A 27,584-nucleotide genomic window follows, 5' to 3' on the forward strand; every position below is an offset into this window, starting at 1 on the left:
TTTAAACCTAGTCAGCGCCCAGTCCATCTGACTTTGCTCAGGGCAGTCTGGATAAAGATGGTGCTCCTCCATACTTGTACATCAGCGGGGCAAACATTGTCACCAGCGCTCTCCACTGTGTTTCAAGGCTGCTGAGTCATAATACTGTGAATATGCAGCAGCTTGATAATTTTTTCTGATGAGTTCTCTCATTGTATTTCCAAAAAAGGTTTCTACAATAACTGACATTTTCTAGGACTGAATTTTGCTATTGTTTTAAAAAAACAAAACCCCACAAGAAACCACCAATTTTTTTTGCATAATAGGCTAAATGTCTGATTATTTTCTCAGAAGCCCAGTACATTCCATTCAGATCAACCTTTTGATAGCGCTGTGGTGTGATATTTGTTAAATGACAAGGCACGTCATAGGTTGCTAGTTCAAACATCCAAAGTAGGGAATCTTGAGGCTTCAGCAATCAACGTTCAAGTATTGTAAAAATCCATTTTATGCACCGGGATGCCTCTTTGATAGCAGAGGCACCTGTTTCGTTAATGTCACTGGAGTGCTTCTGCCTGGGCAGTCACTAATTTGCTGTTTCCAAGTCATCAACTCCCAGCTTTGACAAACTGCATGAGCTCCCCCAGCAGATCTCTCTTCCTTGGCCCCTCCAGCTCTGAACTGAGCACAGGGCCTGTGCTTGCCACTGAGCTTGGGCCTCGTTGGCCTCACGCTCCAGCTGTTCCTGGCGCCCAGGATGCATGCAGGCTCTTCACACCTTTCCCAAAGGAAAATACTTTGATATAGGTACAAAGATTAAAATTTACTTCTCTAAGAGGCATGATTACTTCAGTATGTAACTCTGTGTGGAGCTTCTCCAGATTGTTTATTTATTTTCAACAACAAAAGATGATGGTAATTTTTGCCTAACTTCCATTTCACTGCTTTAACTTCTTGACTGTCCCAGAGCTTTCTGCAACCTTAAGTCAATGGTGATTGGCAGACCTAGAACTCCCTCACGGTGACTTAGCATCACCGAGACCCCTTACCTTATGCAGTTTGCATCCTCTTTCTTAGCTGGTTATAAACCTGCTTCAACCTTGAGAAGAAACACTCTTTCTGAACCCCACGTTACAAAGCATGCCCTATTATTTATTCTCTTTTCTGTCTTTGACTGTTTAAGTCCCTTTTTACCTCTGTATGGCACTAGTAACTCAATTTCTTTTCTATTCTCCTTAGGAAATATAACATCTTTATACCCTTCCTATATGTTCTCTCCATTCTTCAGCTCTCATTCCAAACCCAAAGAAGATGGACAAAAATTATTTTATCCAAGATGCAGAGAGATCAGTTTCAGATCACAATAATTTTAACAGCTGGCACTTTTTGGACACAGGCTGGTGCCACTCCCCTTGTCCTCTACCACAACAACTGCTAGTCAGGAACAGAGACAGTCATAAGACACAGACATCAAACAGGAATTCCTCAGTTGTGTATAGACACATCTTCAAATAATCATCTCACCAATGGTGGTGATTTTTTGGTTTGTGTCTACATTCAGCAATGAAGTCCCTTGAAAGGATTTTAATTAGTAGTTTCAAGTGTGCTGTGAAATGAAGGAAAACACAGATGACAGGTCATGTCATTTTTGTAGTTCATGTCTCAGATGGTGCCCTACAAAGCTTTCTCAGCTGCTAGGCATTCTAACCTTTAAAATATCATAGCAGAGCTGCAGTATGCACGAGCAAAGTCTGCTGTGGGTATATAATTCTCCACTTTCATCATCAAAACATGCAATTTCCAATCATGAAGAGAGGTACAGGGCTGCTAGAAACTCGCCCTTTTTTTTTTTAAATGTAAACCAAATTCATCAGTATCAGACAATAACATTTATATTTGAAGATTAGACTGAAATAACAAAAATTACATTGTGTAAAATTAATCTGAATATATTTAATATGAGTCAAAATATATGTGTTAGAGAAATCAGATAATTTTTAATTTACCTATCTTTCCATGGTATACTTACGGATTGTCCATGAATACTCTCAAAATATAGTAGACATTTCTGAAGATTGATTTTTTCCAAAGCCATTTGCTTTTTTGTCATATCCTATTTAAAAAAGTTATTTATAAGATTACGAGTCAGGATTTCATGACAAGGGTACAGCTACGTATCTGTTTAATAATCTACACTCCCCAGATAAACATTAGTAATGAATTCTGTTTCTGTCCACACTGAGGTCAACGGGGACTTGGCATTAACTTAGCAACAAGAGAGTCCAAATGTACATGACTGAAATTTTAAATGAATCAAGGTAAGTCTGACTCTCTCAAGGCCTAATGCAAAGCTGATGAGAGCTACAGAGATGTTTCTACTGATTAGAGCAGGCTTTAGGTTAAGCCTTTGCTAGTAGAAAATACACTGTTTTTACTTTGTCGGCCAAAGTGGAGTCTTCGAGGCCTGAACTTGTGCTCTTTATTCTGGAGAAAGAAGCTCCATGAATGAAAATGTACCGAAAGGCTGGAACCTTATCTTTCTTAACTGTCATTATGTAAAGATCTAATACTTGACTGCCTCGATTTCTTTCAAAATTACTGTTCTACGAAAACAATTTAACAAGCTTCAAGTGGGGAAGCAGTATTAGGCTATTGACAGAATACTGCATCCTTATCGGGAAAGTTTCCAAGGGTACAAACTATGATCTTAGTCAATATGGCAAGGATCTTCATGTGTCACTTGATCAGACCCTGCATCTGAAAAATTTTTCTGGGAGTACTGGTTGACAGAAAGTCTAAACAAGCAGAGTTTTTTGCTTGAACATCACCGCCCGGCTGCATGCACATGAAGTACATCTCATTGGTGGGGTTTGGAAAGGCGGGCTCGCAAAAGATGACTGCAGCATATGAGTAGAAGGTGTTGGCATTGAGGTCCTGCAGATATCAGTGCAGTACTTTCCCAGAACATTTTCCAACGTTTAGGTAATGTGAATAACTGTTGTAACTGAAAAACTAAAAAAATATTTTTCTCATCCATCCTAGGGAGAAATCAATCAATGAGATCTGCATGTTAATAACTTTGCCAGATCAGTTCATAGATCATAGATAGCATTTCCCATTATAGGTTAAGTATGGTTTAGTTGCAACAAGTAAGAACAACAAATATTCCAGACAAAATACTCAGAAACTTGCAAAAATGCAGAGAAGATATTCCTTAACTTTTTAGTTATTCAACAAGAAAGAGAAATATCTGTCTTGGCTGGTAAGGGATGAAGAACAGAAAGCTGCAGCTATGCAATCAGAACCCATTTATGGAATGAAATGATAGCTTCACAATGAAATCCCTGCATATCCAATCACTCTCATACTATGGTGAACACTCCATAAATGCTGAGCATACTAGATCGAGGTGCTCTCTAAAATGAACAGAAGAATAACCTGATCAGCCAGCAGGAAGTTATGGCTGGACAGTATGCGTCTGTAGAACTGCTACGGGGAAGGTGCAGTAAGTGCAGTCCTTTAGTAAGAAAGGGCAGGGAGGTGGGCTTTCTTCCTCAGTCACAGTTCTTGCTCTGCTGGGCTGATCACCTAGCACTAGTAGTTCATTTCTGTTCAAAAATCATAACAGAAATCACTGGTACCAGAACGACAAATGCTGATTTTTTAACAGCGAGATTTGTGAGTGTAGGTGATACACCAGTATATGTGTAGGTGTCTGCTGCAGGGAGCATGCAATTCAGCTGGTATTTCTCTCCCTCTCTCCCTTTCCCCCCCTTCCCAAGATCTGCTCCTGACTCTTGCATATTTTCATCTGGGGCGGAACAGCAAGGAATATGCGAAGCTAATGTCACTTTCCACAGCCTCTGCCAGATCGTGACAGATCTGTATGAATCAGGGCCAGGCGTTTGGAGGAGAGCTCATCCACCACAAGGAAGTAATCATCCACCACAAGGAAGAACAATGGAGTTGGTGGCGAGGCAGAGTGCCTTTCTGCAGAAAGGCAACGACTAGGGTTTTTTATTGAAAACTTGGAGAAGTATTTTTAATAATTAGCCTCTACTTTTTACAAATATATCAAGCCCCAACGAAGTAATGCTCTCCTAATATCAGAGGAGTGCCTTGCTATTAACTTCGGCACGAGCAAAACCCTTTCTGTTTGCTGCCCAGATGCAGAACCACTAATCACATTTTGCCTTAAAGGTCTGCATGAGTTAATCACTCCAAAATTATCTGTTATTCACATTAAGAGAAAAGCTGCTAACTAGAACATGGGAGTATTATAAAGTAGCTAATTTGTTTATTTATTGCTGGTTCTGCAATTAATAAAAGGTTAATTCTTTCAAAAACTGTTAAGCCTGGAGCAGCTGAGTGGTTAGAAGGAAACAGGGGGTGACCATTAATATTGATTTTACCCATAAGAAACAATCTCAAGAGGGTTTAGCATTTGTGCCTATTTCATTAGATCATTTTATTAGCAATCTCAAGATGGGTTTGTATTCAGCTAAGTCTGAGATGGCTGATAATTTCAGAATCACAGAAGGCAGATGGAATCACAGAGTTGTCTGAGACATCTTAAGACTGTAGGCTACATACAGCAGCATGAAATTCAATGCTAATTAAATAAAAACACTGCTTCATAACCAAGAAGATGATGAACTGAAGCGGGTCAATAATGAGAGGACAGATACATAAAGTCTGAGAAAAGCCTTGGGGGACAGACTGCAAATGTTTAAACTAAACAGAAGGCAAAAGCTGTTTGTTGTCTATGAAGAATGAACCAGGAGACTACACCTAAAGCTAAGGTAGTGGTTTGGTTTTCATAACTTGGGACCAAAGGCACACAGAATATTTTATACTGTTGTCTTCCTCACTAGTCAGTTCCCTGAGTGCTTATGCCTCAAGCTCCCTGTTGTTCTTCCAGACAGAAAACACAGCCCCTGAGGACAGGCTGGGTGACAACAAGGGCTGTGCCTTTCACTCGGTGGCAGCGTGTGTTCCCATGCAGACCCTAGTCTGGGTTCCCAGGGCCTACTAAGTCTGCCACTGGGGGATGTGGTGGCTCACTACAAAGCAGCATTTTACACAAAAATAGTATGAAAAAATTTAAAGGCAGGCAACAAGTGATATGTCACATCCATAGAAGGAGGCCAGTGTACTTCAGCTGGGGGTCAGGCCAAGTGTGACTGTAGCCCTGCGGTGAAAGGACATGTTTGCTGGCAAGCCACAGCTGGGGACCGCAGGGCTGCTGCTCCACCTCGGGTGGCTGAGGCAGCAGTTACATCCCCGGCCATCAAATTTTTGGACTGACTTAAAAGTCAGGAATGGGGGTTTGGATTTGGGTTTTTGAGGTTTGGTGGGGTTTTTGAGTAATATGATTCAAATCATGTGTATTTGCCTTTTGGTCATGAAGTCCTATATTAACAGTCTTAATCTTTTTTTCTTTTTTTCTTTTTTTCTTTTTTTTTCCCCAAAGTCTTCTACCTACAAACACGGTGAACTGTTAAACTGCCAGCTCCCAGCACAAGGAGCTAGTGACACAAACAGTGACGGGTGGCCACCCCTTTCTGCGTTACCGAATCATTTGCAGGTCAATCCCAATTTTCTCTGCCTCTTCTCATTCAATAACTTTACTCACAGACTTTTTTTGTGGAAAGGGTGTTATAGTTCTGAAAACCACATTCTATTTCACATTCAGATCTCATTTAGATCTTCTTTAGACGTACTGGGTGGTTCAGGATTTTACTCTGCCCCTCTCTTAAGGACATGCATTCTCTCGTCTGTATTTCAGCAGGGCCTCAGAGGCTTGCCGCAATTGAACTTCAGGGGAGAACTCCGCAGGCTTTTATGGAACCACTACCCTTGCCCAAGATAATTACATCTTGAAAGAAGAAACATTTAGCTGCTATTAGCTTACTATTAACCTAGCTCAGATTCTGGTAGAGGATCTAAATGTTATATACAAAATGAAGTGCTGCACATAAAAAAATAACTACAGTAACACCAAAGGTGCATGTAGCTGAAATGAAGCCTTTGATCTTTGCTGTAACCAGCAGACATCCTTAATTCATTTCACATCATCAATGCTATAAACCTCATTCTCCCAAAAAGTCCAGGATGACTCATCATTTAAAAAAAATAGTATTTTTTTTTAAATGTTATACTTAAGGACCTACTAAAATACATCATTTTGAAAGAGACCAATTTGACTTTATATTATTCCCTTTCAAGCCTCTATTCTGTAGCAGTTTTATATAATTCTTATCAAACACCTTTTCTAACAAACAGTTCTCTCAACACAAGTTCTTTCGACAAGATTACAAGAAGAAAATAAGATCTTAAAAATTATTTGAAAATATTAACTTATGCAAACATTTAATTTACATTACAGAATCTTCTGTGAGAATATTTGAAGCCAGCTGTGCCATGGCACAGATTTAGGAGACTCTGTCTTGGAAAATCAGAAGTCCAATTAATCAAAAAATGAGGGGGACAGACACACACCCTCAGCTTACTCCTAGAAAAGAGTTTTTCTGGACAGGATTTCCTCACACTGACAGCTGTTTCAGTGTCATCTGATCTCACTCCTTGCATAATAAAAAAAAAAAACAAACCACTTTAACAACTGAAAATATTATCATATGGTCTGCACTACTGGGATTTTTGGACTATATACAGAACAGCATGGTTTTGTTGTCATCTTTTGTTTTCTTGCAAAGGAATTCCGGCTATGAAACACTTTTTTCCATTTCAGGTTTTTAAAAAAGTGGTTTATAAAAAGAAGCAATTAAAAAATCAGTCATGTATGCAGAGCTCAAGATCTCAGAAGCACAGCACTGTTATGCAAAGTTCTAGTTTTTATATGATAACTAGTTGTTTAAGAACGAAGAATAGAAGAAAAACAAAACAAAAAATAAAAATTAACTCTGCTGGGTACTTTCTGCTACTGAAATCCACACAAATTCATTTCTTAGTTCTCACACGGTTTAGCATTTAGTTGTTCGTCACTCCTCCTTGTCCCCCTCACTCCCTCCCATTTTTCGTTCATCAGACAGAGTCTAAATGTTACTGTCAACATTTAGATTTTAGGTACCTTTGAGGACAGAATTTATTGTCTTGCTTGGCTGTATAGCATCAGGAGTTGCAACACCATTTGACAGTAAAAACAGCTCCTCCAAAAAAGGTATTTTGATGGACAATATGTATTGCAGAACAACAGCTTTAGACAGACCCTGTAACGTGCCAGGAGTGTGAAGGTATTCAGCAGAATTTTAAAGTATGTACTAGTTTAATAACAGAAATAAATTGCCCAGCCAAGTGAATATGTTTCATGGAATATTGCTCCTACATTTAGAAGAGTAACTGAGAGCACAGAAGAGCAGAGGCAGTGTCAGCACAAGTGAGTGTACAAGATCAGAAGGGTGAAGCAGTCTGGATGGTTGCGGGATCCATGTGATCTTAGTGCAGTGTTACCAACTGGGCAGAGGCTTTCAACATTTCTCAGATTAAAGGGGACCTTTATTGTTAAAATAACTTCAGGAATATTTTTAGTCACACAGTTACTGTGGACTCATGATAGGATTGCTTTTGCTGTCACCATCTTCAATACACTGGAATGTGCACCTCCTGTGCACACAACCTCAGGTAACCAGGTGTCAGCGGTGCCTGGCAAACAGTTTTGTACATGCATTTCTAGCAAAAGACACTTAGCACTATTTAAAAAAACCTTCTGCACCTCTTTTTCTGTGTAACTTTTTTCACAGAAAAGTCACTGAAGAAAACTACACTAGAACTCCCATCTCATTAGGGAGAAAATGCACCGCCGTGCCAGAAGACACAGGGTGCGCACACCCCAGCATACCGAGACAGCTACATGCTCACTCATCTCTGCCTCTGATGATAAAGTTCTGAAAGAAACAGCCACAATTGTTAAATACCTTAATAGTCTCAGGAAGGTTAAAGTGTTGTCTTTTCTCCTTTAATCGTCTCAGCACACTATCCATGGTTTCTTCTACTGAGGGAGCTGATTCCATGCTTGTTGCCTCCTGTGTCCCAGCCTCTTTAGAGGTCCCAGTGCCTTCACAATGATCATTTCTTTGGGGTGCCCTAGAGGTACAGTTTTGCTCTTCCGACATTCTGAGTTTCAGCTCTGAAAGGCAATATTTGCAAAGTTTCCTCTGACACTACAAGAAAAAAAATCCCTACTTGTACACAATTATCATCATACCACAGTTGTGTAGGAAAGTAACTGCTTCACTTCAACTTATAACAGCTTTACCTGGTTAACTGGAAACCCAAGGGTCCAGGGACGAGATGTGCGCAGGCCAATGAAATTTATAGTACCTATGTACTTGTCCTCTTCCTCCTCCAAGCCCATCTTTGATATAAAAGGTGAGACTGAAGAAGCACTGGGTTAAAGTGTGGTATCTCGGTAGGAATTGGTACAGAATTTCAGTGGGAGTGAGGTTTAGGAAAGGGGCTTAAAAGGACAAACAGCACTTGAGATTATTTGTGGGAAGTTTGATTTGGAGGGATATGGAAGCAGACCTCGCTCTCTCTGTCCCCTTTCTCCTCATTAAACCCATGTACTCTCAATTGATTTGATGTCTGGATAACCAAGCCTGCTGTGGGGTTGCTGTCTAAGGATGCAGTCCTTCACAGATGCCTTCCTGGAACAGAGGCAGTGTCTCCACAACCACCTGCCCCACTCTCACCCCCAGCTGTGCTCATCTGCCCTCGAGCGAAGGCTCTCCCCTGAGCAGGGCTGGGGATGCCAGGCTGCGGTACTGAGCCTGCCATGCCAGCTGCCAGGCGGCTGGAGCCAGGTACTCCAGGTCCTCATAACCAGCCCCATTCTTCTCTAGTACAATATAAACCATAACCCTCCCTTCCAGAGGCCACATTGCCATCACAGCCAGGCTGCTGAGATGGTCCTCACAAGGAGGATCAGCCACTTTGCTTAAATTACCTCCCTTGGCAGAGAAGCACCTGAGTAACCCAGCAGAAGACATAGAAGGTTAGAGTGTGTCCTAGCTTCCCAGTCAGCAACCTGCCTGCATGCAATAAAGTATGTAAGTGTATTAGCTTGACACTGAGCCAAAGACCCTGGAGCTCTAGGGACCTGCACAGAGCAACAAGGAAATTGAATTAAGGTCTGAATTAGCTCCCGTAAAACCAGGCTTTGTTCCTAGCACATGCCTGGCTGGTGAAGGACCTTGGGCAAAGCAGGAGATTGATGGCTCCAAATGTGTTAAATTTACTGAAATCCATGCAGCAACAATAACATAATTTTTTTGCTGTGACAATCTGAGGATATAGGCCAGGCTTGCAGAGAAAAACAGTTAGTAAACTTATAGAGTTGGAAGGATGGATAAGCCTTATGAACTTGAAGAAGTACCTACAAGCTCTTGAGTGTTATTCCATTTCAATTGCACTTCTCTCATGAACCTCATGAATCTTGCTTCACTTAAAAGCAGCGCCATTGTTCAGGATAATAAAATCAAGGGTGCTCACAGGATTGAGGCATTTTGGGTGGGAAGGTGAGGCTGATCTACGCAATCTAGGTCCCCTGGCTAGCTGAAGCAATGGTTAAGCCAGAGAGATAATTTTCATAAAGTTAACTATGTAGTTTGGCTATTTCCTCTCGTTTGCCCTTCCTGCATTTATAACACAAAGTTCAAGGGAAAATAATAATGATCATCACCACCACCACCTAGTGATCATGCAGCATAGTAGTTAATGAAGAACTTTCCAGAAGAAATTTACTGAAAGATAAGTTTCTAATTCTGTTTTTACCACAATCACAACCTCTATATCTACATTCTTAACTATATCCAAAACAGAGATGAAAGTTAATACTACAATTTAATTAGTAGTGAGAATCCATGTATAATGGATATAAAAATATTGTAAAATTATACAAATTATTAAAAATATAATAAAATTATTTAGATAAATTATAAATAACCTTAAAAATTAGAAAGAAAAAAACACCAAAACAATCAGGCTTGGCTACATTCTCCCTGAGGGCAAGCATGTGATACACCCACAGATGTAACCACAGTTAATGGAGCAGTATGCAGACAGTCAAGGGCAACATTTCACCCTCAAGACCAAATCTAAAAACACATCTTTCCCTGGTATTATGATCAAAACCATAAACACTTTAGAGGTGTATAACCTCAGTCCTGAAGAAACATTTTGCACCTACATTTTTACTATTACAAGGACACTTAACTTTGTAGTTCTATATTTCAGACACTCAGGAAAATATTCAGAATAACATTGCCTTTTGCATGAATGTTTATAGTGATGAGAGAGAGATGACGTCTTTTTGCCCTTCCCCTTTTAGCTTTGTTATGAGGGTTTAACTGGCTTACTTTAATCCTTACTTTCAGGAATCAAGGCAAATCATATCACCTAATATCTTTATTTATTGGGAGACTTACTGCCATGCACTGTGAAAAATAAACAGAGCACCAAGGTTAGAAAACTAGCTCTAATGTATTCCAGGTGCACTCATACTTACAAAAGCTTCGGTAATAAGTAAAATGATATGCCATTATGTACCTTTGAGCTGTTTACGACCTTTGGCCAAATCATTCATCCATTTCAGAACTTCAGGATTGGAAGTCTTGTCACCATGAGAAGGCTGAACATAAAGAAAAAGGGAAGAATAAAACAGAAGGAATTGATGGTTATACAGTCAAACATATGAAAACCTATCCACACACAGTGTGCTAAAAAATGTCCGTAGTTCCAGCTGCACTTTACCATAGACTTGTGCAGAGCATCTGCCTTGATCATGGTGCTGATTTGTCACGACTTACCTCTGCCCATTGTGGCACAGCACTACATGGATCAGAGTACTTTGGCTCTGATCCTAAAACCATTTAAGTCCCTAACTAATTGGATAAGTAATCTCAGTGACTTCAAGAGGACTGATCAAATACCTAATGTTAGTCAAGTTCCTAAGCAATTTCCAGGATGGTAGCAAAAGCACTCCTTGCAGGGATAAGTCCTTACTGATCTAAGACAGGGATTCTCTTGGGAAAGAGCACTATAGTTTTAACTGAACTGCTTCCTTAATCAAATGAAAAAATCCTATGCAACAGGATTCCAAAAGCAACAAACAACAAAAGCCTTGTATATCAGTTCTTTCTTTGCATTTAGAAGTTACTTCCAAAATAAAATCAATTCACACTGGATCTTCAAAACTCAGATATTTATCATGGCAAAGAAGTTTTGCAAAATTAAACCTCTGAAATAATTTCTTTTCTGGTCACAGTGTGATGGCTGTTTAGGTACGCAATTTTACTCCTAAGAATATATGATGACCATAGGACAGTACAATTCATGAATTATGAATTTAGGTTTTCAGTCATTGCTGTGGTTACAAGGTAATATAAAATTTGCTTGATTTTCATTTTAATGTAGTCACAAAAATATTACAAACTTCCCTGTTTCAATTGTAGATGTCCTTAGCATCACAGATGTTTTGATATGTTTATACTGCACAATTCCCATTACACGAACTAGCTCTATATGAGCAATGATCTTGCACAGAGCATACCATTGACTTCAAGCAACTCCCACCAGCAGCACATCACGATTCCTATTTCTGCCATCAGTTTCTATTGAGCCACATGCTTCGGAGGTTTACAGGAGTCTGCCCAAAGGAATCTGCACAGCAGAGCAACAGTTTCCTAACAAATGACTTCTACAAAATAAATAAGTAACTTTTCATCTTTTGAATCATTTCGGCTCACAAGCCTGTCAGCTGTATTTCACTTCTCTCACATCTAGAAGACAGATATTTTCCAACAATGCTACCCCGAAGAGCAAGTAAATTAGAGTCTTAGAACTACTACATACAGTGAAAGATGATAAAAAGACTCCCTCGATGATTTTCCTATTTCATTTTTAACAAAAATACCCCTTCTATTTTACATAAGTTTAAACACACTAGGATTCTTGCCCACCTCTTGTACTGTTTTCCTTTATCTTTTCAGTTATTATCTTACCAGGTATTTTTTTTCTTGCTCAAACTTTTCTTCATACCTCCTAATTTTTCTCTTGAGACTCTGAAGATGCTTGGTCAGTTGTGCTACTGTTTGTGGTTCTTTGCATTCTTCACAGTTACACCTAGAAGAACTTCTTGGCCTGCAAAAGCCAAAAGCATGGTAGCTGGATCAAAGAACTGACTGCAATGGACCGTGCCTTGTTTCAGGCACACTTAAGGCTTTCGTAGCACTTCAGAATTTGCAGCTATGTTCTTTCAAAGGATAGAGACAGTTTCGTTTTACAAAGTAAGCATAAAATAATTGCTTTTGCTTGAAGGTACCCCTAGGGTATACTAATGAGTTCACCATCTGTCTTTCATTCTCTCTCTTTTTGTTAAAATTAATTGTGAGATTTCTGTATATTTCTCAAAAGTTTAATCTAGTAGGTCACAGCCTGATCCAATACTTACATTTAACCACCCACACCTTACTTCACAAATCTTTCCACTGTAACGGGAGATTGTAACAACATGATTCGTAAAAGGAAGCTGAAGGAATATTTTATTACTGCAAATAAACATTATCCTTTTGAAGGCGGTTTAGTTTCTGATTTTTTACAATTGCAGATCAATAGATCTGATTATTATTCATATGCAGCTGACAGCTATGTATATAAGCTTTTAAGAAAGTACAGTTTATGTCTGAAAGTAGAGCTTGATTTCTGGAGATCACATCTATGGACTATTCGTACGTTCTATGACACTCATATCCAGTGAATGACTCAAGCTATAGTTCTATTACAGCTGAAATTTTTAGTATTATACCTTGATAACCCTCTCTATCTTATGTTCACTCATCAGACTAGTTACTAACATTTAAAACTGTCCTTGCTCACTATACTTAAGAAAGATTTCAAACAGTATTATACTGCGTTATAACTGAAAACCCAGTAGATCTTATTTCTTCTATTACAAACTAACCACATCAAAATATATTACAATAAGAAAATTTCTTTTTTGTGACGTAACAGTAACTGAAAAACCATGAATAGTCAAAGACTGTGGATTGTACAAAAATTATTTAAAATATGTAAGAATTAAAATATATTTTCTTACATCATGAAAGGCTGAGCACTTGGTGGAGAAGGGGCAGACTCTGTGTCTAGATTAAATCTCTGGCTTTGGCTAAAGATAGAGCAGCGTGGTGACAAAAGAGGATTGTCTCCATCCGTAATGTGATACAGCAGTCGACTGGTCCCTAGGGAGCAATGTTCTTGTGGGCTGCTGTCCATGTCATTCTGCCAGTCTCTGTGGGCTGGCACAGGCTCTAGAAAGAAAGCATAAACCAATATGGATGGAGGGTCACTCACAAGATATGTAGCTACCTGGATAAATATAAGTCTATACCTACAGAAGTACTCAAAACATACATTCAAAGCATTCAAAGTAAACAGCAAACAGTTCAGCAAAGTATCACGTGCAGGATGAGCATAATACTGAGGATGAGAAAATAGTTACTGGCTTAACATAAAGCACTTGTGAGTTCCACAGGGGAAGGTGGATGGGTGTGTTTGTAAACTGTGAAGTATAATACAAAGATGGAGAGTTTCCCAGAACAGTGGCATTAATTATATTTTCATAGATCTGTTTGCTTTTGAAAGCCACATTCCTGAAGAAGACAATGAATGTGCAAAACAAGTTCAATTTTGTGATTTAGCCTTTAGTCCTTTAGTCAAGAGAAAAGCAGATCAAGAATACAGTATGTCCTGAGGCTAAGAACCTCCAACGTTGCTTACAGTGTCCTGCAGAATTTCATTAAGATCTGAAGCAACATACCCATGGTTCGAAAGAACACAAGATATGAAAATAACAACAAGAAGCACCAATAACATTCAAGGTAGTGTGCAGTGACTGCTACTTGGAGGAGTCATGCTTAGGATACTATGTTAATATTGTCTCGGACTATAAATGGAAACCTCACCTCAGATGCCTCAAAAGGTAAAACTTGTTTTGTAGGGATGGTCAAGCTAGAAATCAGAATGATTTATTCTGGACTGAAAAAGCAAGAATTGGTGAACCTCATCACCCTGCTTCTGTTTATGAGCAACATGGAAAATAACAGGCACATTACAGAGACTGCTTTCAGGGAGTACCAAAGAGTTCATCTTCCCTTTGTTGTACCTGGGTACATCAACAGGAAGAACCATTCAGTATTCTTCCTCACCTCAGTGGGTGAAATGGGTGAGGATGATCTAGCCTAATCAATATTTTTGCTATCAGATGATTGTGCCTTAAAGCAGCTTATACTTTTAGGGAGAAACTCCTCACTCTCATAGCAGCTCTTCCCAAAAAAACAGTTAATATATGCTAAAACTAAGAATATTCTCTGTCTGAGGTTCCCCTACAACAGTTTCCATAGCACATAATATTTTACACCAGTTACATGATTTTTTTCCTCTAAAGCCATGTATATATACAGCCATTGAATCCATACATTATTTTGTATTTCCAGGCAACACATGCATTATTTCTAATAAGTATTATATTTGCAATATAGCATGCATTCTAATACATTTCACAGAATCTTTTTATTCAATAAAATTCCAAAACTGCATCGGAAAACAACTGTACTTGGATTTATTCACAGAAAAGCAGGGAAGTTTAGAAAAAATCTTTCACTTTCTTTCCGTTTTCTCCTTTGCACATGGGACATGACATTCCCATGGTGAGTGGATATTTCTGTCAGGATTTTAATGGAACATTTGCAATACATTTTATTTGACCTCTGCCCAACAGATGCTGAAGCTACAAATCTATCACTGCACTGGGACAGTGATGACAAACTAGCTCTGAATAGCACCCTTCAAAGAAGCAAATATTCATTTCAAAAATAATAGTTACAATGGCCTAAAATATTATTTTATCAGGTACTATCCAAATGGTTTTGCTTTACAGACAAAAAATCCAATTGTATATTGTGTAGTCACATTTGTCTTGTCATGCAAAAGTTACACATGACTTTCGTATCTGGAAGTTCATCTGCTCTAACAGCACCATCAATTATAATTATGTTAAGCATTTTCACAATGAGACAATGAAGTTGATTATTAATTCTAACCTAGCAGCTTTCCTCTAAGTGCTTCATACTCTGTAGATCAAATTCAACTCTCCAAGATACTAGAGCAACACCCAAAACTTCTATATTGTGTATGAGATTCCAATCCTCCCACAGAGAAGCATCTGGGAGAAGCAAGTGTAAAGCATTTACCAGTCTGGAAAAAACAGACAGCATATAGTGGCTGGAATAAAAGTTGTTCTGTAAAGAGAAATGTTGTCTCTTTCTGGCAGGTAATCTTTCTTTACCCTGTAAGACTTTAAAAAATTAATAGTTTGGGTTGGGGTTTTGGTTGGGTTTTGGGTTGTTGGGTTTTTTACTTCTGAAAAACAATATTGTCAGTGAGAAGAAACTGGCCTCCTATAATTTCATCATCTTCGAATTTCAAGGAACACGTAATCACTGTGAAATAGGTTGACTGAGAATAGTTTCACTCTTTCTTATGCTCTGCTATTAAAAGGAATGAATTCTTTTATATTCATATGAAGTAGCAGTGTCTTCACTGTGAAAGGAAAATGAGGTAATCAAAAATCAGCCAGTCTGTGTATGATAAGAGCAGGAAAAAAAGTTTCCAGTATTTGAACTCTAAATTTCTGTGGACCTAAAAGTACTCCTCTTGCAGGAGGCAGCTTGTACTGATGTTAAACTATATGGTCCTTTTCATTTTCTCCTTTTCACATTTACAACCAGGCAATTTTACTAAGCCCACCCCAACCTCAGAAATGGAAATACGCACGCATTCAAGATTAAACGCTCCTGAAAGATAAATGCAAAGGACAAGTAGTGGCTGGAGCAGCTCCAGTGTAAATCCAAACAGACAGTGCTGCAGAGAGTTCAAGGAGTTTTTTGTATTCAGCTAGAAAGTGAAAAGGAGACAACCTGCATGCCAGGTGAATTTGGGAACATTGCCCAAAGGCCAGGGCTCTTCCATTTCCTTGGAACCAGGGCTTCCTGACAGCATTGCTGTGCTAAAGCTTGCAAACTGGTGCAGCTTTGTTACGTGCCCAAGAACGGGTTTAGTTTCAACTCTACTACATGTACATTAAATTACTACCTATTATCCAGAAGTAGTCAGTCAGTCATATTGATTCATTTATGTGGCCCGGTTACTATAATAATGGAACATCTCAGGATGATGACAAGTTATAACCAACCTCATTTGTAATCAAAACTTAGCGTCATCATCTCAATTCCAGTTCTGCATAGACACTAAGCATTATTCTGAGAGTAGCTCCTGAACCGACAAAATATCTACCAGTGTTCACGTCTGATCTAGTTTTAGCCTCTATTTTTTCCAAAATTGGGAACTAAAGCCACCTCTAGCCAAGCCAGTAAGTTGCCCCTTAGCCTGCATCTACTTCGCTTCATCTACTCAGTCCAGCTGAGCACTGGCAAGAGCTCACCACAGGACTTAAAGCCAAAGTAACGTGGACTTCAATCATGTGACAAGTCATATGGTGCAAGCCTGTATTTCTGCATGCGATATTCTTTAAGTAAAACAATAATGCGCTGAAATCTGTTGTATATAAAAAAAGTATATGCAGGTGTTATGTGTTCATTCCTCAATATGCTACATCTGTGAATACCAGTATCAGAATTTTTAATTTAAAAGACATTTAAAACATCTTGTAGTTAAATTCAGCTGCTCACTGCTCGAGTCACATATTTGATGTATACTCATATCCAAAAGATATAGAAAGTACACTCCGCTTTTATTTTTTTTCCCTTAACCCCCACCCCCCCCACCCCCATCTTAATAGCCCCTTGCAATTCTTTCTGGTCCTACTTTTCCAGCTCTAATTCAAGTTTTTACATATTCAAAATAAACTGGAAATTGATTACTTTGCTTAGAGATAGGAATTACTGCTCACCCCTTAAAATTTGCATCCTGAAATACTCTGACGTTTTACTAGACTGTTCTAGCTTCATTCACCATATATATAGTGTATTTTTTCTGTTTGTCGAATACAATGTGAAACAAAAGAAATCAAGTAGACTACACAATCATGTTTATTTTAAAAATAATAAATCTTGTTATTAATATTGTTAATATTAAAACTTTTATTGGCTGATTTACAGAACAAAGGCTAATAACTAGTGATTTAGTATATATGGCACGCCCTCTAAGAACTCTGCTCCTAGCCTGGTACAAATCTCTGGACTTCCGTCCAATTTTGAGCTGAAATAGCCAATAGTGCCATGTGACAACTATACCTAAACTCTGTATCAGAAAATTTCAGTAGTAACTAAAAGCTAGAATTAGGACTACCTCTATCTATGCAAAATGGCAAATTATTAGAAAAAAACCACAAACCACAAAGCAGCTGTTAGCAAGAACGAGTGTACATTAAAATCCATTACATGGGTAAGCTTTAACTAAAGCACAAGTTCGAACTGCTAGAGTGACAGAGCATGCTCTGAGCTGTGTGAGAGAAATGCTACATCATTCAATATTTGCCTGTGTAGCTGGAGATAGGTAAATAGGAGCTAGAGAGGGTATCAGAAATAAGGGTCACTAAAAGTATAAAAAGAAAATCAAACCAAATCGGCAAAAATAAGCAAAGAAAACAACTGTGAAACTACAAGAACAAAATAATGCAGTAAACAGGAGGAAAAAACCACCCTGCCATAAAGGAAAAGAGTCAGTGCAGATTTTGCATGGGCTGCAAAATGTCTCTGCCTGTGCAACAGACAGATGTGAATCTGTCTCTGCCTCAGATCCATGCAAAGGGATTAGTATGACTGCAAGTTCCGTAACTGTATCCAAGAGCTGTTAAGGTATTTGCCTAGCTGAGCTAAAGTATCCATATTTTTTATTTAAACCCCAGGATATTTAGTGTTTTTTACATTCCTTCATCTTTATAATAATTTGGATTCTACATACCATTCTCCTTAATTATGCAATGCAAACCCCAAACTTTAGAATTTTTTAAGTACAACACCGTCATTTGTGATTATTATTTTTTTTTAGGTAAATAAAAATTAATGTTATTTCTTGCTGAAAATTCTAAGTGAACAGCTTCTGAAATAAATTCCTCTAAACCCAGCCTTTATTCTGACATAAAACATTAATTGCAAAGGGATTACTGATCTATCTGTGTTAATTTGGACCATACATGGTGAACGATTTAAGTATTTGTGTATTCATGTCACTTGTCTGTGAGATATATTAGTCATATTGCCTTTGACCTATTTTTCACAAACAGTGATTCCTCTTCTACAGAGCATCACGACTCTGCCAGCCCTGTGACTACAAGCTATGAATTGACAAAAATAGTGCCGAGCCTTAGGGCTATTTATTTGCAAGGACTGGTTTCCATATTGAGGAAAGAGGGAGAGATAACACACCACAGTTTGCCCAGATAGGTAACAACATAAGTCCATGAATGATTAAAATCCACATGATTTAAAACTCACCTTCGCTATCTCTCTGCTGATGCATTAAATTAAAATCAATAATAGGAGAAATGAAGTGATATTGCTCTGACAAAAAGAATGACAAAAATAGAATTACATGATATGGCAAGTGATCTCACACAATACAGACATAGGAAGTAAAGAGCGTAAATTTACTTGGGGGGGGGGGGCGGGGGGGGGGAAGCACAGGAGATTAAAACTGAAAATAAAAGAATTGGGATTCTTAAAACCTGTCTGAAAAGCAAGACTCTCAAAAAACCAGAAGGTTATAGCCATTATTTTCCATTCTTTATACAGGTATCACTCTTTTTTTACATTACACAGCATTTGCATCAGGAAATGGTGCTTTGCATTAGTTCTGCACTGCTTCCCAGAGGACTGCAAAACTGATATTAAACTGCAAGTCACAAGGCTTTTTTATAATTGCAAATGAGAACACATCATGACATGATCGCTTACCTCCACAACTAGCCCCATCAGCTTGCGCACTGGTTTGGACTGATGAAGGGGTTGGATCCTTGGGTGCCGGCAGCTGAGGAGTTTCTTCCTGGGTTGGCAGAAATGCAGAGCACAGATCGGTTTCGAGGGCTTGTAGCTTCAACAAAGAATTCTGCAGACAAAAGCAGAACATTGGGCTAGATAGAGAACAACAGAACACAGCGATAGCTCTTCAACTCACTGAGCCCATTAGCAGCGCTTGCAAAGGGGTGTTCCAATAGCTGCTCTAAGAGGATGTGCAAGAGGACAAACATGCACTACTCCATTACTTTCTTGACTTCTGGTTATTTAAGCCCCAATTTACATGGATTATTCGTGACACGTGGGAAAGATGACTTCGTCAGCAAAAGGCAATTTATTCTAGGAAGCCAAACTGAGACGGTGTCCCTTTTCTTGGTCTGGAAGCAATACGTTAAGCAAGTATTTCATTCATTGGGCTGACATCACGATCTGATGACATTATGTCCCTCCCCATTTACCATTCATAAAAAAACAAATCTCCCTCTTCAGCCAGTGAGTGCAGTACGCAGCAGTGAACAAAGAGTTACTGAGAACATGCTCCCTCACAGGATTCTTGGAAGAGATATCTTTTTTAACTGGCTTTTTTACTGATGCTTCTTTATGTAGACACAGCTTTTCTGTAGGCTGCTGCTGTTTCTACAGGGCAACCAGATCACTTCCTGTCTGCTGCAAAGGTAAAATTAACCGATCATTGTCACTTGCTACGGACAAATCAATGAGGACAAGGCTGGTTATCTGTAACATCATTTCCAGCTACTGTGCTGTGCTTGGTCTGGTTCTCATTTTAATCTGTAATGCTGCATGCAGTGTTCAGCTGTACAATCTGACACAAGCATCTTGCTGTGATGTAAATGCTGTGAAAGCCCTAATCACCACCTAACTGGGCAAAATGAGTCACTGCCGATCCTCCACACATTCAGCTCCCCTCCTCAAGGGAAAGAGAGCTTGCAACGTAAAACAAAATCACACAAGGCTAATAATCACACAGCTGGCACACACAATATGCGTAAAATATTAAGTCACTTAAGCTGTGCATATTTGTGAAGAGCATTTTCTGGGAAAAAAAAACAAAAAAACTTAGTTGCAACAGAGAAAGAATTCCTTAGGTTTATGCCCTGATAATCTCCTTTCCCCACTCTGTCAAAGACTTGAAACCAATATATTGATTCATTTAATGAAATAATGAATTTATTTATTGGAATATTTTCCTTTGTATTACAATATGTCACTTATGTAGTAAGTAGTTTAATATGTCTGCATTATTTTTATTGTAATACAGCCCTTTTATAAACCCAAGGATGCCAGTGTTTCTAGGTTAAAAAAAAATAAAAATGAAAAAAAGGAAACTAATTTGACTGAGAACAGCAGGGAAGACTTTCAGCCTTGATCCTTTTGTCCCTTTCATAGAATTCAGGCAGTGAAAAGGGAGCAGAAAGTAGCTCTTCCTAGGAGATACCTCAAAATAGAGAAGTTTCGAAAAAGCACAAGATCAACTTAACTAGGTCCTGCGACTCCCTTTGTGCTGTCAGGAGTGCTTCAAAATCCATAGCCTGTTCCACAAAAGAGATTGGATTACAATCAGACACTTGGACTTTGGCCTCAGCTTAGGTCAAAAAGGAAATCCAGGAGCACCTTCCTTCTCCTAGCCCCAGAGCCAACAGGAGCTCTGGCCATTCCTATCAGAAGCAGTTTGATATTAGAGACATGTGGACAAAGAAATGGCTTGTGTTACACATTTGTTTTAGAATTATGTTCCTCTCATTTGTTGTCAAGATACATTTTGCCATTTTATCTTATAATACCGGGAAAGAAGTGATTGCAAGATCAAGACCACTGTTTCATAATTAAAAGCCTAACTGTAATACTATTCTTTAAAAATATGGCATGGTATAGAGATGGTTTCTATGATGAGGCAGAAGGTACTTCTGCTATTCACAGGTACAGGTTGCATTAACAACCTACCATCCTCTGGCCCTTCGCAAGGATAATTTACCCATCTTGACCAGCAGTGCCCCATCTTTGCACTACAGTTTCCCCAGGACTCTTGAATGACTAGCATCTTTTCCTTGTCGTTTACTGACACTGTTTGGTCCAATATTTTACATATATTACTTTAAGCTGATCTGGCTCCTTCAACAGGTCCGCTACAAAGAGTACACCAGTGTGCAAAGGTCCTCAACAACAACTTTCAAGTGGCAGTGAATTTTCCTCGTCCAGGGGAGGGTGCTGGCTTGAATCATACCCATGGCACTGTTTCGGGAAGGGTTTTCATTACGTGACAGGCCCATTTTCCACTGCCTCTCATCCCAGCTAGACCCAAACAAAGTGGCTGTGGAATTATCACAACAGACGGGCAGCATTTTACAGTCATTAATGTTATCTAGCAAAAGATGACTATACCAGTTACAAACCAGTGAGGACTCTGATCCCAGCCCAGCCCTTATCATGAGAACGGCTGATGGCAAGTAAGGAGAGCACAAGGGAACATGCCAGAACATACCAATAAGAAGAACACAGGCGAATAACTGACAAAACCACCAAACCTTCACGGACTGTCACTTCAAGCACTTGACAAAAAAATTCCTATGTCAAGAAAATCCGTCCGCTTCACATCACTATTTTTTATGATACATTAATATTTATGGAAAATTCAGTATAAAAGCGTTCATACAGACTACATTTTTAAACATTGTATTTCAGCAATGCTTATGCTGTAAATTCACCAGCTGGTTTATATTCAGTTGCTCTAGATGGTATTTTTCACCCATCTGTGGAAAGTGGGTGGATGGCAAATTTCCAGTCACTGCCAAATACTAAAAAAATTCATATAATAATAATAATAGAAATACCTTATATTATTTTGTGACTGTGCCCTTGACAGTGATCTGATGACAGGAGGAGAAGAGTAAGTAGCTTTGATCATTTTGATGTTACCAGGGAGATGATGAATCTAGAGTATGCCATCAGCCTCATCTTACTCCTAAAACACAGCTGAGTACTATGGTACTGCCACAGCACACTATACATGAAAAGCCACCACATATTTATGGGAACACACGTAAGGAGACATAGCTTTAAGCAAAAGCCAAGCACAAATCTGCCCAGGGTCTCCAACTCATGAACATCTTAGTAAATTGTAGGGATGACCCTGCCACCTGCCCTGCCACACCTCCTGTCCTGCCCCTCTTAGAGGGCTGCCTGAAGTACGAGCAGTGCCAGGGTATCCCGCCAGCCTCAGACCGCCTGCTCTGTGACAGGAGCAGTGTGCCTCCCTGTTTCTGCACCTGCAGCCCAAGCAGAGTGGTAAGGTGCTCTGGGAGGGGACAGGGCCATATATCAGCAACTGGCAGAGGGTGCTCTGTCCTTGAGTTCGCTGGGGGCAAGCCAATATGCTACCAACTGCTGGCAAAAGGAAGGCAAGAAGAGAGAAAAATAAAGTCTGAGCCCTGTCTTCATTTTCTCAAACCTCCCAAGTTCATTTGAAATCTTACTGACCATTCCCAACTTCCCTCTAAATCTCCAATACTTTCCAGTACCTGTACAGCCCTGATGTGACTGCAGGCATCCTGCCACAGTGGTGCTGTGTATTATTCTGCACTGCACACACTCAGCGATACGTTAACCTGGAGATGAACCAGCCTGTGCACATGCTACTTAAAACTCTCCCATGGTCCAGACCTGCCCCTGGGGCCCAGCTGGAACACCTCTGCTCTTGGCCATTTAAAGGAAGTTGCAAAACATGTTAGGAGCAAATACAAACAGCTAAAATACATAGAGGGGGAAACATTAGGTACATTCCATCACAAATTTCAGTAAGCTCTTATATGGAAAACCAATATCACTGAAGTAATTTAAGTTATGGCATACGTTATCAGCTAATGTTCTCAGTTCAAATACTTCAGATTTGATCCTCATTCCAGCTTTACTCTGGTGCCTAACACTAGTGTTTCTGACACAATAATTCCTGATCCATGCTAATACAAATGAGAGGACATACTAACATTTAAAATAGATCCTTAAGTTTCTTTGGAAAAATAACAATATTGTTGCCTCTTAAGAACAGTATTTTGTAAGTTTGAAAAAGAAGCAATTATAATTGTCTTGGACAAAGATTTCTTATCCCTTCTTACATCCTCTTAAAGCAACTGACAATTCCAAGAACTCAAGCTACGCCAATTTCACTAGAAGAAAAAACATCCTGCATTATTCCAGATCAAAGATAATGGGAAAATAAAGACATTTACAGGAAGCTCAAGGAAAACAGAAAAAGAGGCAGGGTGGTACTTCTCTCCTGTTTATTTTTGCTAATGCTCTAAGAAAACATAGTTATTAAAATACCATACTCTTGCCTGCTGGAGAAAACACAGTACAAAGGGATTGCCATTTGCAGAGGAAGCTCAGCCTGTAGTAAAGAAACTAACTTTGCAAGGTAAGGCTGTAGACTGTACCCCAATGACCATCTCTTTTTCCATTCAATGATTATTGAAAATCAAGAGTTCAGGCATTAGGGCAAGGAATTACTGAGATAGTAGATAACCTCTTACATCCAAATACCACACGCCTACACTCACACTGCTAAATCCCTTTGGAGAATGGGACAGTGAATTAATAAATTCTCCCCATTTATCACCAAAATGCTGTCGCAATGAGTCACCCTGAAACAGCTTATAAACTTTTTCTCAGTAGGTACCATCAGTAACTCTCTCTCCAGCTGGAGGTCCCTGCATGGGGCCCTGCAGGATCAGCACCATGTGATGTGTTGGTCAGTATGTCCAGGGGGCCATAGACTGATGGGACACACTGTGCCAAATTGAGCCGTGCAGCCCCACACTCTCCCTTACTGCACCAAGAGCTGCAGTACTGCCAGACCTGCTAATCCATCAGTGCTCACTGTGTATCCCTATCCGCAGAGAAAGCAGAGAGCTAACAGTGGCTGAAAGAGAGACACTGTTGCCAGAAATAATTTCTTTCCCTGATAAAGCATTACTATTGTCAGCATCCTTTGTTTCATCCTTGTGGATACCCTAAGGACTAGTAAATTTAAGAACTGAGGGAAGAAGGAAAGGGAATAGGTCTGCTGCACCCGTGGACTTGCCCAGTCCCAGTCTGGGGGTGGACAGGGAGAAGGGAGGAGAGGGAAAACCCAGACTTGGTACCTTCTGCATAGACGGAAACCAGCCTGCCCTGCATATGGTGTTTCTGAATATTAAGGATCCCTGCACCCTGCCCCTGGGCCTGCTCCTGCTCCTCCAGGACAGGAGGGCAGCTATTCTATTATATCCAGTTTATTGATGAATTTACTGGATTTATTAAATCAGCTGCGACAGAGAAGGAGCCAAGCTCTCAGCATTTAATGGCCTTTGAAGTGATTCATATAGAAAAGAAACCGAGCAAATATGAACCTGTTCAATTTTTTGCTCTAAGGAAATTAATGCTTTTATATGTCACATTAGAACAGCGATGTACAAAAGCATCTCCTTTGCTTTTTAATCTGAGAGTTCAGATTAAAATAAGATAGGCATATTTTATGTGAACATAAATAAATCTCTGCAGTATCTGTTATAGCAATATTTGTGTCTTGAGGCATATGACATATTCAATTCAGAACTTCCTTTATGGGGAACAAACAAGCAACAATAAGATAGAACAAGATATGCCCTGGGTCTGCATAACGCCACAGGTGAGTAGTAAAGAGACACCACTTCCTCTAATCCAGGAAGGGAATTTATTTTTTTATCACACAAGTCCATTTGGGCTTGCAGTAGACCCGAGACACAATAAAATCTAAGATTTTGCAAAAGAAAGCACCAGAATGTAACCCTTTCTCATTCCCCATAAATTATTAGCAATTAATTTTAAATTCTGATATAATTTACTGTTTCAGTATCTTAAATTTATTTTTATTTATTACAATATTTTATCTTAAATCTTATTATTTAAAAAATCCTTTGCAAGAATTTTAAATGGAAGATTTTAAGTAGAAGCTTTGGGGATTATTTGCAATGGAGCTTCTCAAAAGAAAAATAGCTTAATGCTTTCTCCCAGGGCCTTAAGTGGCTAGACACAGGCTGAGTACACTCCCTTATATCAGTCATGGAACGTGCGTTACCAGTTAGCACTGATTATTTTCAAGTAAGCTGCACAACAATGATACAAATGCACAAGAAACAATTCATTGCAAGGAGAAGATTAAGTCTGAATTCCTTTAAAAGGACACATTGTGGGTTTCCCCTAATGAAAGTCAGGCATCTATTAATAGACATAGATGTTTTCTGGCTCATTATAGGAACAAAGCTGTCTTTTCCATGGTTTGAAAGGAATGGGCTTCCCTTCCCCCCCAACTCTTTTCTGCTGTTTCTGATGTTCTGTTGTCTTGGTCTACACTTAAAAATACTGTCTGCTCCTTGTTTACTGCCCCTGCAGTGCTTAAGTGCACTCTACACTAGTATGCAGATACGCTTGTTTGCGGGAGATGCTTTATAAGGTTTCCTACTTTGAATACTTGCAAAGCTTGGTTTTGCCCTCCAGTATATTGCTGATGGTGAGAATCTAGGCCAGAGTCATCCATTGTTTGACATGATCACACAAACAGCTTCTTTGTGCTCTACTCTCACACCATCCTCCTGGCGTAATCACTGTGAAAACAGCTCTTGTTTCAAACTCACAGGTGTTACTTGGCTTTCCTTGCTCCCTCTCTTTGGTGCAACTCTCCCCTCCTCCCATTTTACAACAAGAGTAGACTACATTGTACTCTTCATAGTTTAATTATGCAGGATTTAGCAACCTTGAGAACTCCTTATTTTTAAACAAAACATAATTGACAGCTGACCACTTTTGGATTTAACAACCTTGAGAACTCCTTATTTTTAAACAAAACATAATTGACAGCTGACCACTTTTGAGCTGTAATATGAGGAAAAAGTCAAATGTTCTTGAAAGATGACATTTCACTCAGTATTGAATGTCTGATTCTTTTCTGAGCACAAACAGAAAGCAGCATAAAGTTGGCTTAAAATATTTTACAATTCTCTTACTTTTGGCTTTTAAACTCTTATAGCAGTCTTATATCACATTTTTAAGATTTTTTTACAAAAACATGACTAGAATGATCCATTAAAAAGTTAACCTAAAATTCTTAAGTGATTACATTATTCCAAGACTTCAGTATTAACAAAACCCAAACATCTAATTCAAAATTTGTAAAATCATGTTTCAACTTTTGGTTAAGCTTACCTCATTTAAGCCGTTAAATTGCTCAGATGATTCTTTTGGTGAAATGCATATGTTCTGATCTAGTCTGCAAAACAAAACAAGAATTTTCACTCAATGGATTGCTTATCTGTCCTGCAAATACTTCAATCTTTCCAGCATGTCTGTACATAAATCACAAGTTATGGGATATTTTTTTTCCATTAAAAAAATAACATATGAAAGTGATATCTGTATTTTATACCTCATTCAAAAAAACAGCGATTTTACTGGAATTCTAAATAATATACTTAAACTGTGAATGATGTCCTGGAAACTATGACATTAAAATCCAGGCTCAGCCCATCACACAGGAAAAGTTCTGCAGAAGCATGATCAGCTCTCAGTATCTTGGTGAGCTAATAGGGTTAAAGCCAAGAAAAAGCTCAAACATATGTTTAAATCTAAGCACGATTTGTCCCACATGCTTCAAGTCAGGAACAAGAGCCTTCCTGTATCAGAGCCATAAAGAATGAATCTTTCCATATTTAAATTTGATGGTATTTCAGGCTCTCAATCCTCAACTTTCTGCTTAAGTTCTGTGTTACAAATTTTACAAAGACCCAAAGGACTCTCATGAGGAGGTGGAAATATTTTGAGTAAGAGAGATGTCCACGTTTTCTGAAGAGTGTCACTTAGCAGCCATCAGAGGTGTCCACACCTTTGGTTCTCCCTCAGTGTATCACTGGTTCTCCACATGGAAATAGGAAAGGAAGGTCCTAGACCAGCAAGGGGAAAATCTCTTCCCTCTGACTATGGCTAATGAGACAACTGTGCCCCACACAGGCAGATGTGGTCCTGGCCTAAGGCTCCACACACCTACCAGCTTCAGGATTAGTTACAAATTCACTCTATCAAGGAAACTGAAACCTAAAAAAAACTTCCCATGGATTCGATGAGCATGGTGAATAGCCTCATACCACAGCTCTGTCCTTCTCCAAAGCAACCAGAGGCTTTCTATACACTCAACTTTCAAAGCCTGACATGGGTGCATCACAAGTTGACTCACAGCTGAAGCAAGGAAACTATTGCTGTCTCAGAGCATGAGATTTCTTATTGCTGAAAAGGTGGCAATGTTTGCTGGCCCTGGTGAGAGTAACTCACAGACATGATCAAAACTAACACAAAACCCAGATTGCTTTGGACAAAATTCCTATTTTTCAACCTGTTGTGCTCAGTCATCCCAGCAAAACCAAATGGTTTTAAAGTCACTAGAGACCTCAAAAACAATACAGACAGATATACAGGCCCTTGTTGTAGTTCTTCATAGTTTTATGAGGCATTTAAAGACTGAAATGATAAATATGC

At 39.1% G+C, this 27,584-nt stretch overlaps 1 protein-coding gene across 1 annotated transcript in view; it reads right to left on the minus strand.

The window, feature by feature from the left end:
- The window catches only part of FAM13C (family with sequence similarity 13 member C), a 134,449-nt gene that overhangs the window by 5,334 nt on the left and 101,531 nt on the right, over positions 1–27,584 (minus strand). The window contains exons 11-18 of the mRNA XM_055792323.1: positions 26,262–26,325; positions 18,969–19,119; positions 18,510–18,575; positions 13,094–13,304; positions 12,000–12,138; positions 10,546–10,627; positions 7,914–8,125; positions 2,009–2,092 (exon numbers count right to left, since the gene is read on the minus strand). Of these exons, the coding sequence (XP_055648298.1) occupies positions 2,009–2,092; positions 7,914–8,125; positions 10,546–10,627; positions 12,000–12,138; positions 13,094–13,304; positions 18,510–18,575; positions 18,969–19,119; positions 26,262–26,325 (1,009 nt within the window). The remainder of the gene's footprint in view (positions 1–2,008; positions 2,093–7,913; positions 8,126–10,545; positions 10,628–11,999; positions 12,139–13,093; positions 13,305–18,509; positions 18,576–18,968; positions 19,120–26,261; positions 26,326–27,584) is intronic.

The sequence above is a fragment of the Falco peregrinus genome, chromosome 1, assembly GCF_023634155.1.
Source record: "Falco peregrinus isolate bFalPer1 chromosome 1, bFalPer1.pri, whole genome shotgun sequence".
In the NCBI taxonomy this organism is placed as follows: Eukaryota; Metazoa; Chordata; class Aves; order Falconiformes; family Falconidae; genus Falco; species Falco peregrinus.